The following is a 13,494-nucleotide window of genomic DNA, read 5'->3' as shown; positions in this document are numbered from 1 at the left end:
CTTATTTAAGTCAATTTCGAATCATATGAACTAAAAGCCCCCAAGATTGCTAACTAAGGGTGCCCAGGAGGGGTGGGGTTATGGTGCAGACTGTGCCATTAAATACACTCAGGAACATTGAAAATAGCGCCCCAAGAATGAAGCATTGGATTGAAGGGAAATCTAATGTACGGAATAATACAAATGAGAGGTACGCTTAATCCCAAAATCTAGACAATTAAGCAAATACAGGCTGAGAAATGAGATAAATACAGTGCTACTTCAATAGCGCGTTGGGCCTCTTTTTGCTGCAATACATGACGCAATACGGTCCGACGTTGAGCTAATTTAACGTCTGATGTTGTTCTGAGGTAGATGGGCCCCCAAATTTTGAACAGCCACTTCTAAATCTTGCACAGAGTAGCACGGCGGCATCTGGTGCTTCAGCTGATCTCATACATGCTCTATTGGTGACAAGTCGGCGGAGCGGGATGGCGAGGGAAGAGTCTCAAAAGGACGTAAGAAGTCTTGAGCAACTCTAGCTGTACGCGGGCGAGCATTATCTTGCTGGAAAATTGCTCCTGGAGGGCTATTTAGGAACGGTCCTAGATGTGGTTGTAGAATGTCATTAACATAACGCTGACCCGTTAAGGTACCACGTACCGCAACTAGAGTGGACCGGCTATCATAGGCTATATAGTCTTCCAACCACTTTGCCCGCTGTGCGGGTAGTGTGTCGTGCGATAGAATGGGTGGACTGGTATCTTTCTCCAGGGCGCCTCCACATCCGTGCACGGATACCATCTGACCCCAAAACGAATCAGGAATTATCACTGAGCACCACCTTTTGCCAATCAGTGGCATCATACATCGCTCTGGCTTCGCACCATTGCAGACGGAGTTGCCATGTTTTGGTGTTAAAGGGAGTACACGAAAAGGGCTCTTGGACGGCAGATTTACTACAGCAAGACGTTTAGAAATGGTTCGGGGAACAACCGCTACCCCTACGTCTGCTTGTAGGGTGAAACGAGTCACTATGGGATCCACGAGCGCTTGCCGCACGATCCTCCCATCCTCTCTCCTCGTCGTCTTCCTGGTCACTCCAGACCCATTTTTTTTGCACGTGGGTACGGTACCATCTCGTGTCCACTGCCTCCAACAATGTCTAACGGAACACTCCGAACGATACACCTAGGCAGCAACACGGCTCGTCGACCAGCCTGCAGTTTTCATGTCGATGATCAAACCTCTCTCAAACTCGCTTAACTGTGAGAAATGTGTTCTAACTCGTCTACCTGGCATCCTTCACTCATTAAGGTTCTCCGACAATCCGGATGTAATCGTAACATTTACAAATCTTAAATTATGCACTGGTTTATATAGCACCTTTTTCCTGATGTCACCGATACTGTGGGTAAACGGTCATTGACACCAAACTTGGATCTTTTGCATATCAGATGTCACTTTTCTTACATGCAAAATTTCACAATTGCACCTTTTTTTTTTCTTGGGGCGCTATTTTCAATGTTCCTGATTGTATTTTAGAGGTATTCATTTTACAGAGTTTTTAAATGCCATTTGGGGGGCAGAGAGTAGCTCTGTAGAATTCCAGGGGGGTGGGCCATCTTCTTTGGTGGGATGGTAACCTTCGGGATAAGTTACGTGGTTTGGACTTTTCCTATCCTCATAACACCAGTCATCTACTTGTAGTTCAGTAACAGCCTTTGTTCTATTTGATCAATCATCAAAAATCACTATCAAATCTGGTGCAGATCATCTGCATGCCATAATTTTGCCCTTCATAGCTGACATAGCGTTCTTTGATACTTGGAGTATATTTAACATTTTTGCACAGGTTATCTTCAAGTCAATATCAACTTGATTGAATAAAAATACTTTGGTTGAATGTGTACGATCCTTTATTATGTTAAGGAAATCAATCAATTGATTGGCTTTTATGTTTCTCAATTTACTGATACTTTTCTGGCTAAATCAAAGATTTTACCTTTTCTTTCATGCTGTCACTAACCTCTTTGCCATGTATATAGATAACAAATATTTACTTCAAGTTTTTGTTTAGGTATGGAAATAATTTTCGCTTTGGTTACTATTCTCTTCCTTCAAGTACAACCCTTTTTAAGCTCATATTCATGCATGAAACATTATTTCATTTTTTCACTGAGGCATGGTTTTAGAGTCAGCACACAAGATTTTTAGAAGAAGCATTTAAAACAGCCTTACCTTAACACTCAAATGTAAAGATCCATCTTTTGAAGAGAATCATACAAAAAGTTATCAGAAACGTAAACTATGTCTTCTTTATGACAACATTAAAGCATATGGCAAGAAAAAACACCGATTTTGCGAAGTTACAAAGGTTTAGCTTTTTGAAATTCGCTTCTCTGTTGCATAATCATCTTCATCCACTCAGCTGTTCAAGTGCTCTAAATTTGAATTTACAAAATAACCTCAATTAAACTATTTTTAACTGTTGGCTTTTATTTTATGTAGGTCTTGTCTCCGACTCTCTTGATGCAGTGTATCAGGACAACGTGTGGGAAGAAGATGCATTCGAAACTCAGTTAAAAGATGTTTTCACACCGTGCAAGAATGAACTTGAAGGCAAAATTGAGGAGGAGCCGGAGTTTGATGGCAACCTGAATCATGCACTGATTACAAATTTTAATCAGGCTGATGCCGTTTCGAATCACAATGAAACGGAAGAAACGAAAACGCCAGATCCATTAAACATATCCGACTGGAAGGATCCCAACATTATTCCTTGTAATGGAGCGGTGATTCCAAAACAGTCGCAAATCTCCAATTCGTCAGTATGTGAAAACATGTTTCCTAGTGATAGCAATGGAAATGGATCAACCATTCTCGATGCTGATGAATCCTTGGAGTCGAATCAAATAGCCACAGAATCAACAACAGAAACTATCGAGCTGCAAGAAGATGGTGATGGCGGTTCAAATACATCTCAATCCCACGAAACTGATGACACAGAAATCTGCAATGAGCAGAAAAAGCGTGAATCTCCGTTGGTAGATTCTAGTGATAATTTGACAGATGGTGAAACTCTAAATATGCAAACTAATGAAAACTATTGTGATAGCCCTATTTGTATTAGCCCTAACGTGGAAGTTCAAAATGGTGACATTAAACATGCAGAATCTCATGAAACATCTTCAAAGCAAGACGGGTGTAGTCACGACGAAAAACCATCAACTGAAGTTGAAGAGGAACTACAACAAAATTCGGAGCTTTCTTATTCCAGTTTTTCTTCAATCGAGCTCAAACTTCCACGTTCCTGTTCTTACGAAGTACAGAATGGATGCGAAAGTAACGATACGAACAAAAATAACGATAGCTCATCTTACGAAACATTTAAAAGCACCGAAGAATCTCTATTAATTATTGAGGACCAATATACGACGAAAGAAAAAGAAGTTTCTGAACATTTTAGTGACAAAAAAATTGAAACAATCGGGAAAGATGAAGATATTGAAGTTCGGCTGAGGAAAATCACTTCTTCTTCTTGGAATGTGGTAAGTGCTTCATTGTTTCTTTTTTTTTTCCCCTTCCATTTTCTCTGAACAGTTTTGTGTTCTTAGTTCGTAAAGTAATAAAAAACAAATGTATTTTTAAGCTTCAATTTTGTGAGCTGCTTCTTTTGTTTAAATTATTGTTGCAATGATATACAAGCAACCCGAGTTAACTCAACACCTTTTTTTTTTCTTTAATGTTTACTAGCATTCGCGCTTGACAAACAGGATTTCAAAAATCCGGTGGTATTTTAAGCCTTTTTTTTTTTTTAAGTAACGGCAAAAATGTAACTTCTTTGTTTTTCGCTGATATCGAACTTACTCTTGAAGTTTGATAAAGTATTAAGAAAGTTATGGGCTTGCCCACTAAAATAAATAAAAATTAAAAACTTTTGAAGAATAATATGATACTGCGGTTTTTTATCGTAAAATAAACGTTTTTTTTTTTAAATTTTAACAACTGTAGTTTGGAATCCTACCCTCATGAGTTAAGATTACATATACATGGAACTTTGGATCAGTATTTAGTTGAGGCAAAGTATTTTCTGGTGCATGGGAGAGGATCAATATTACGGCCTTCGCATTATTAGGTCGACGCTCTTACCAACTGAGCTACTGGGCTTCCATCTCGATATGTTATACACTAAAGCAATGCGTAATAAAGTAACAAAATTAATTGAAACCGACTTCTCCATTTTGTTAAAATATTAAAGGAAATAAAATCACAAGACATCAAAACCGTCAAGTGAGAACAATAAACAATTCGTGATTGCTGAAAAAAACACCTTTGAGAAATACTATATTGTGTCTATGATAATTTGAGCTATGACCACAATAGTGTGTACCACTTCTACAGTATTGTGGCAATTAATTGGGAAATGCATTTTTTTCAAAAAAATCAGTTTTATTGAAATTTTTCATGAACACATTTGAAACTAATAAATAATCTGACCTCCTTGAGACATAATAACATCACAGACACGTTTTGGCATGGAATGTACTAGACTGGAACATATAGTTTTAATTTCAACGTCATTATACCATATGTCAATAACAGACGAAATTAGCTTTCCCATCGTACTGTCAAACGTATTAAGACGTTTTTTAACGATAGCCCACAAATTTTCAATCGGATTTAAGTGCAATGAGCTTCCGGGCCAATCCAGTGCAGTAAGTTTGTTTTTAGAACAGCAATTAAAAATTTGTTTCGATTTGTGATATCGCGCCGTCTTGTTGAAAACGTCATCTCCGTTCGGTCAAAGTTTAGACACGGTTGGGTTGGAAGCACATTTTGGGTCAATATCGATTCTTAGCTGGCACTGTTCATCATTCCTTCTACGGGAACAAGGGATTATGTCCTTGAAACGCAGGAACAACCCCAAAACGTCTTTTTGGGTGGATACTTGGGTGCTTGATTAATGTGATGTGGACGAAGCGGTTCTCATTCGCTCCATCTCACGAACTTGGATCTAAATCCCTGAACCACAGAAAATAAAACATTTTCCCAGTCCTCCTTCAGTCCACGTTTTATATTTCCGTGCCCATTCTAACCTTTTTTCTTCATACGAGGCGTGAGAAGCAGCTTCTTTTACGGTCGTATTTGCTTTCCTCCCACATTCTAAAAGTTTGTATCTCACTTTTGAAGGTGCTATGTCAACACCAGCTGCCACCACGAACTTGGACAGATCAAAATTAGTTAATCGAGGTTTCATAACACTCATTCGATGTAAACTTTTGTCGTCACGAACCGAAGTTGATCTTTTACGGCTGTATTTTCCAATACGGTTGGTTCCAGCATTTCCTGTTGTCTTAAACCACTGCCATATCCTCCCGACACTTGATTTACTCACTCCACAGTTTGCCTATTTCTTCTAACGTTTAAGAAGTGAGTTCTCTAAGGGCAACCACTTTAGCACGTGTTTCAGGACTGATATCCATGACTGTAATTACTCCCACAACAAGCGAGCAACTAACACCGCCAACTTCTAGCCACTTGGCGGAAGAATTTATATGCCTGCTACTTAACACCTGATGCGTACAAACAACTACTAGTTTGAAAATAACTGCCATTTGAACTGTGAGCTAAATTTGAGTGCTTATTCGTTCGCTTACATATGAAGTGAAAAAAAATGACATTTCCCAATTAATTGCCACAATACTGTATTTGCAGGTATTTATTGACTTGCAGGTACAAATTTACAACCAAGGATGAGAAATAGCGTATCAATACAAAGTCTACTGCAAAACATAAAATGTTCTCTCATTCTGTACCCTAGTTTTCAAAATTAATTTCCAATTTGCTCATTTGGAAAAATGTATAACTGTTCTTAACTGTTTCACTATGCCCCACATTCCCCTATATCATAGCTGAGACGACGTTTTTTATTCAATAGGGAAGTTGCAACCTATTAAATGTTCATATTTTGGCTATTGTTAATTGACCCTCAAAACTAAAAAATTCACCATCGCCGAATTTTAAAACACCGTGATCGATTTTTAATGAATTTTTAAAAATCCACGCGCAAAAATGCGCGCTTCTGAAACGTCACGAGCTTACGTCACAGGGCACTAATGGGTAGCCTTCCGCCGAAGATCCCTTGTTTTCGCTAGGGACATTTTGAGCGCGCTGATATTTTTATTTTTTAGAAATTCAATAATCCTTTTGAACAAACACACTATGGAGGCCGGATTCGTTAAAGCACAATCTAAGTAATCTTGCTCAAGTAACATCAATGATGATATTTGAATATTTCCGAGAGGATGAGAGGTTTAATGTTCCAGAAACGCGAGGAGTTAAATGCGAGGAGATAAGCCTTTTACGTTTCGTCTTCGAAGTCGAATGCACGTCCTTTGGTTTCTCCCCTATCGGAAGAGCGCATGACGTCACTTCCTATGCCATTTGATGTCACAAGCGCTTGAACTTTAAAAACTAATTTAAAAGAAACTACTAATCGTATCGCAAAAAATTTTTCACCTATGATGTTCATACATGTTACTTTATCATATAAAAATAAAATTGAAAAATCGAAAACTTCCCTATTGTAAGGTGAGCGATGAACTGTGATTTTTCTCTTTGTCGTTGAGAAGCTGTTTACATTCTTTGCAATAAAATTTAATACCTTTTCCGTATGATTTTCCATTTATACGTGAAAGTATCCTATGAAAGTTAAAATATTTTTGTTCTATTTCGAAACTTTTATCTTTTGCTCAATAAGGAAATGAAAGAAATATTAGTAAACGGAAATAGCTTTTATTGAAAATAGCATTTATTCATTTCCTGAAACTGAAATGTGGATTTCGCATACAGCTTATGAAAAATAAATGGAATTATTTCACAATTGATTTTTAATCAACTTTTTCCTACGAATCGTTGTCATAGTAAAAGCAAATAATTAATGTTTAAATGATGTAATGTGCTTATTCTTACGAAAATAGCACAAATCGTGTCAGACTGTTGAATTTTCTTTTGTCAAGTTAAATAATTTTCGCGAAACTGATCATTCTTCTTTTAATTGATTCCCCATTTATTTGTTAATGATAAAGTGTTTTTGTGCGTAAGTAATTTATGAAGGATTTTTAAATGTTTGGTCCCCCCTTCGTGTAGCAGTGTACAAATGAGTCTTCAAAAAAAATTTTCTAATCATGAAGAAAAGTTACAATTACAGGACAAGCATAAAGTGGAATAGTCAGGGGTGCCTACCGGGGGGGGGGGGGGTAGGTCATGGCGCAGACTGCGCCACACAAGTTTTTAGGGGGGGGGAGTTTTTTGGGGGAAATTTTTCTCGTTTTTAAGGAGGGCTCTTGTTTTTGGGGGTCTTCGCGATATTTAAGGGGGTGCGCCCTTGATCTTAGGAGGTACCCCTGAAATAGTGATTCTAAGATTTACTCTGTTTTCAATTTCAAGGAGGAGGATTTAATTTAGTCCCTTATGCAAATGTAACAAATACAACAATTCAAATAAACTCAGAAAAAAAAAAGATTGGACTCGCGTTTTGTTGAATAAATAGCTTTGTTCTTGAAACGTTATACAAGAAATAACAGTTAAGTTGCACAAAAAATGTAGATTGCTGCAGACACGTGTTTTGGCGTTACTAGGAACGCCTTTTTCAGTGCAAAGGAAATGAGCTTATGGATGTAGAATTCAAAGCATCTAACTAAGTACGAAAGTAAACTACTTACGAGAGGTCCGTATAAATTTGTTTTTATTTTTTTTTCCTGAAAAAAAAATTGAAACACATGTTTCTTAAATAAATCAAGGGCGCAGAATCGGATGGTGGGGGTCTAACTTTTTATAACTTTCCTGTTTTTGAGGTATGGCGTACGTCTCGGTAGTTAGCATTGGGACTCTTGGAGACTTATCAGTTGTCATTGGGTCATTCTCTTGAATAGCGTATTAGCTTTCGATTCCTACAACTAAATTAGGCGTCCATGTACGAAGTAGTCTCAGTTTTGTTCTAATCAAAGGTGGAATGTTCCGAAACCTGTTCGATATTCCGAGACTTGTTCATTGAAATATGCTATTATACCAGGGAGTGCCCATCCCTTCCAAGGACGAAGGTGCAGCCCCTCAAATACTGCGGAGTCCCCCCCCCCAGAACGACAGACCCCCCGAAATGAGATCAAAAACCCTTTCACTTTACCCCTCCCCCCTCCTAAAAAATTTCAATGGCGCAGTCTGCGCCTTTAACCTCTTTGGTAGGCACCACTGCTTATACGCTACATTTCAATCGCATATATCTCGAAAACGAGAAGGCTGAGAAAAAATTGACTCCCCACAATCGAATTCAGCGCTCTCAATATGTATTTAAAAACCATGTTTTAATTATTTTTTCTGGAAAACAATTTTATACCGTCCTCTCATTAATCTTTTTTAAAATGTTATTAGATTCAATATCATTATTCCTTTTATTTTCGAAATGGCTGTAACAGAGTGTGGACGATGCGAAACAAAGCAGATATTGGGATATGAATCAAAGCACTTTTTTTGCCAGAAAAGTTTTTGTCTGTAGTTATATTGTAATTTTTTTTCTGTTTAAGATGTAATGTAACTGACCATTTATAGTGTTGCTGCTTTTCATCACAAACTCCTACTGATTTGGAGCTGCGGCACGTAATTTTCTCTTGTTCCAAAGGAAAATATTTTTGAACTCTTTACAATTTTTTTAAGTGCAAACAACTGAGTTTACACAATTAAAAGTGAATCAATCAAAAAATGGTTTATAGTGATAGTTATAAAATTTGAGTTGAGAAAGAAAAACCTAATTCTCGGATATACGATTTGTGCCATTTTTGCGAAAATGACCCGATTACATTTTTACATCATCTAACAATGAACCAAGAGCAAATTCGCATTTTTAAAACTTTAAATGAACAGTGTATTTATAAAGTCTTAGACTGCTGAAGAAAATTTATTTTGAAAAAGGCTCCTAAAGATTTGCGCTTAATTCTTTTTTTGAGCAATCACGAATGGCTAATTGTAATCACTGATTGAAGTTTACCACTTTTTGAGTCCTAGGCCTCCGCAAGCAGCACTGACCACTGACCTCCGTGTCCATGTCCTTCCTCCTGGGTGGTAGTGTCCCTATCCTCAGGAGTTCGATCCTATTGACTTTACACAATCCTATTTAAACAAAAACAACTTCCAGCATACAACATTCAGCTTCCAGCGAAAAATACCTAGCATCCAGCTCCTGGCATTCATTTGAATTTTGACTCCTTGAATTCAAATTATGATTTCGCAAATAGGATTGTGATAGGAGCCAGTTGTAGAAACAAGAAACCCAACGATTAGGTTCTTATCGCAATCCGTGATTGTGAAAACCATAATTTGAGTTCAAGATGCCAAAATTCAAATGAATGCCGGTGACTCGATGCTAGATGCTGTGTGCTGGATTTTTTTTTTAAATTATTATTTTGCTCCTCATCAACTCCCCCCCCCCCCACCATTGGTATATTAGCTGAAGACATGAAAGTGTTGCTGACATCGAAAACTGAAAATGGCGTCTGAGAAGGAAAAAAAAAAAAAAATTCGTAGGGGTATTGTGAGGGACGTTTTAAGGGTTTACCCCCGAGAATCATCGGATTTTAACACATATTGCCAATTTTTAATATGACAGTTTGTATCCATACAAGGACTGCTATGACCAAACCCTCATGCCCCAGAAAGTAAATTCTGGCTACGCTCGTGTATAGCGCGATGTTCGAAATCGTTTAAATCTGTTAAGATTTACGAAAGTTTACTCGTAGACGTATAGCAGGGCCGGACTAATACTCCGTCAGTCTGTGCCCCGGCACGGAGTAAAACATTTGATGGGTGCAAAATTACCGAATCAAAATGAGAAAATGTCTCCAAATTTTCAGAATCGTCAAGCAAAATTTGCCGAATTATGAATTTTTTGGGCGATGACAGTGATTTTTCATCAGGGCGCCCCCAGTCACCAGGAGGGGGAACGGGAGCAGGATAAGTATACCAGTTTTTCAGAAACTAGCCGCCAATTTAATTTTAGTAATGAAACGAAGGAAATCCTTTGTGGCGTTAAAGATTTTTTTTTAAAAAAAGGGACACATTTTTTCTGTCAAATTTAAGAAAATGCAAATTTAAAAAAAATATAGTAATATATCAGAGGTCATCTGTACTATTAAGATAAACCAACTGATATCCGCCGAGATGAACGTTTCCAACACTTTTAAACAGGGAAAAAAAAGCTACTGTAAAAGGACTAATTTTCGCGAAAATGAAGATAACGGTGATTTTTCGAGCTGAAAATTTCGCGAATTTTATATGAACAGAACCGAAAGTTGAAAAATCTGACGTAAAAAGATATTTCGCGAGGTTTAAAATTTTCGATTACGACAGAGTTACGAAAATTAAAGCCTCGCGAGAACGAGTGCTTTTACAGGGGTCTTCATACATTACAAAAGGGGCGCTATTTTTCACTTCTGCACGCAGCGATTGAAAAGCTAAATCCGACCCTGCGTATAGTAGCGTTGTTTAAAAACTTTTTGAGACAAGGATCAAAATATAGTAAGTATTATGCTTAAATCTGAAGTTTTATTTTCTTCATTAGTGCAAGATTTTATTAACATCCTGCGCATTGATTCTTAGGATGACATTAGAGGACTTAAATTAAGACATTTTTGCGAATTTTTACCGATAAAGAAGTTTATTTCGTAAAAACTTTACAACGTTTTTTTATTAGAGGCGGATAGCTTCAAAACCAGCTCAACCTGCTCCGCACCCCCCCTCCCCCCTTAAAGAAATCAGATAAGACGAAAAGCATTCACGAAATAGAATTTTTTTTTATTTTCAAAGAAAACCCGACTTTTGCGCCATTGCTCTTGTGTGGGGGGGGGGATGTGCAATCTAAGATTTATTCATTAATAGCAAGTGTTACCATATAAATGTCCTAATCATATTCTATTCGAATTGTGATTAATAACAGAAGCATAGCATTCTATTACAGTAAAACCCCTCCTAACGGACACCCCTCTCATGCGGACAATTTTTAATTCCCCGATTCCAAGGCAAATAACATTATTAAACCCCTGTCCTGTGGACACCCTTCTATTGTGGACGAAAATATTTGTCCCGTTAGTATCCGCATTAGAGGGGTTTTACTGTATTTCTCTAAAAATCAAGTTTTCCAACCTTCAGTAATTCAACTACTCAATACATAGAAACTGAGGGAAATATGGTTAGGTTTACTCTTATTCAAAGCATACTATGGTGAAATAAATGAATAATTCAAAGTTCTAAACAACCTAACATCAGTATGACTCTTCATCAAAAACTATTCATTTTCTAAAAGATTACGAATACTTATCGAAATATTCACCGTTGTAACAATCTGATACTAAAGAATTTTACTGCAAAGCAATATCATTCGTCTATTGGTGGGAAAACAAAAAACCATACGTGTTATCCTTTTGTAAATAAATATATTTCAAAAAGGGCTAAATATCTGAGTATGCAATCACAGAAATACACTGATAAGAAAAGTGTCGAATTATCTGGTGATCCTGTTTCATCCTCGATAATGTGTAGGTTGATGTATCAAAGCTTATTCATTTAAATCCAGACATGGGAAAGATTGGAAAACGATATCTACTTTACATCTATGAGGCATAAGGTTCATTTATTTTCCGAAATAAATACAGTAACTGCACTTAGACTTGCGAAATGTACTTTTTAATGTGAATGGAATCTTTTAAAAAGAAATATTTTTATAAATTTTATAAATAATAGTAGTTATTTTTATGCTTTTAGTATGTTGTAACCTAGCTAAATTTGGCGTTTATCCCGTTTTTCACTTGACCCTATCTCTAATTTCAACTAACCACTGAGGAAACAGTTTGATTGAACTTTTAAAGAAAAATATAAATGGGAAAAAACAATGGTGGTTACAAACTGTATTACTCGGAGAAACTTACTTAACTTAGTGAGTTAATTATAAGTTACAAAATAGTTAAAATGCTCACATTTTGTTATTTACTTAGTGTACTATTTATAATACATAAAAGTATTAAAAAACAAGAACTTAATATTAATTTTGTTTTATAGATCTCTATCATTGAATCTCTATATGAATTAAAGGAAGATGCAACAGAAAACGTGAGTATTTTTATTTAAAATATAAACAATTTTTTTAAACTAAGAATAGTTCTCTTTTTTGAAATATTAATTTCGTTTACGTACTTCATTTAATTGAAATGGACAATTGTTTCTGTTCAGTAAATTTAACTAATGTCTCATGTGATTAGATCTACGTTTGACTATGCAGACTATTTGGGCCATTCCACGAAAAAGTCAACCGCTTGTCCCGCACGTGACGGTTGTTATATTTCAGTTAAAAGTAATAATTTTAAAGGGTAATGACGAAATTTCTTGCTTAAGAAATCAGACATAAGTTTAATTTTTTTAAGCAGAAAAAAATTGCTCATTAATACACTGCTCGACATTGAAAATACAACACCAAGATGGAGTGGTCAGAAAGTGATGAAATTTGGAAAAAAGACAGAGACAGCAAGGAATAATAAATGATCTTAATTTCAAAATGATAGGACAGCGAGATAATACAGAGCGAGAACGGCGTCGGCTCAGTGGGATGTAGGACCACCGCGCACAGCGATACACGAAGAAACACGTCAAGGCATAGAGTCAATAAGGGTGCGGATGGTGTCCAGAGGGATGGCTCTCCATTCCCTTTCAACCATTTGCCACAGTTCGTCTTCTGAACGAGGCAGGGACAGAGTCTGCAAACGGCGTCCAATCACATCCCACACATGTTCGATTGGTGACAGGTCAGGAGAGTATGGTGGCCTGGGAAGCATCTGTGTGCCTTGGAGAGCATGTTGGCAGATGCGAGCACTGTGTGGTCGGGCGTTATCCTGCTGAAAAATTGCATTAGTTAGCCCTTGAAGTAAAAGATTGCCGCCGGCAGCAGCACATTATCCAAGTATCGTTGGGCCGTCGTAGTGCCCTGAATACGAACTAGAGGTGATATGAAATTTTGCGCAATTGCGCCCCAAACCATTATGCCACGTTGTCGTGCGGTGGGTCACTGCCGGATTAAATCTGTCTCCACGTCGACGTCACACACGTATGCGGCGACTATCACTGGATAAACAGAACCGGGATTCCTCTGAAAACACGACATTTCGCCATTCTGTCATCCACGTCGCTCTAGTCCGGCACCATACTAAACGTTGCTGTCTGTGTTGTGGGGTCAATGGCAGTCTTCTTAGCGGACGCCGTGATTGCAGATCACGTGCGACCAAACGACGGGAAATGGTTCTGGTTGACACGGGAACTGCAGAATCAAGGAACAAGTGACTTGTGGGTCTGCTACAGCTTGTCGGTGGATGCGTCGATCCACGCGTTCTGACGTCACTCTGGCTATCCCTGCACCCCTCCATCTTGCCACATTTCGTTGTTCCAACCATTTTCGGCACAGCCGATGCACCGTGC

The 13,494-nt window shown here is 37.7% G+C and overlaps 1 protein-coding gene across 1 annotated transcript in view; it reads left to right on the top strand.

Moving 5' to 3' along the window:
• LOC129230973 (uncharacterized) overlaps positions 1–13,494 on the top strand; it is a 141,509-nt gene that overhangs the window by 97,451 nt on the left and 30,564 nt on the right. Inside the window, exons 3-4 of the mRNA XM_054865211.1 lie at positions 2,491–3,530; positions 12,088–12,138. Of these exons, the coding sequence (XP_054721186.1) occupies positions 2,491–3,530; positions 12,088–12,138 (1,091 nt within the window). The remainder of the gene's footprint in view (positions 1–2,490; positions 3,531–12,087; positions 12,139–13,494) is intronic.

This window comes from Uloborus diversus, chromosome 10 (genome assembly GCF_026930045.1).
Source record: "Uloborus diversus isolate 005 chromosome 10, Udiv.v.3.1, whole genome shotgun sequence".
In the NCBI taxonomy this organism is placed as follows: Eukaryota; Metazoa; Arthropoda; class Arachnida; order Araneae; family Uloboridae; genus Uloborus; species Uloborus diversus.
The sequence above is the reverse complement of the archived record's forward strand: the minus strand, read 5'-3'. Positions and strand labels throughout refer to the sequence as shown.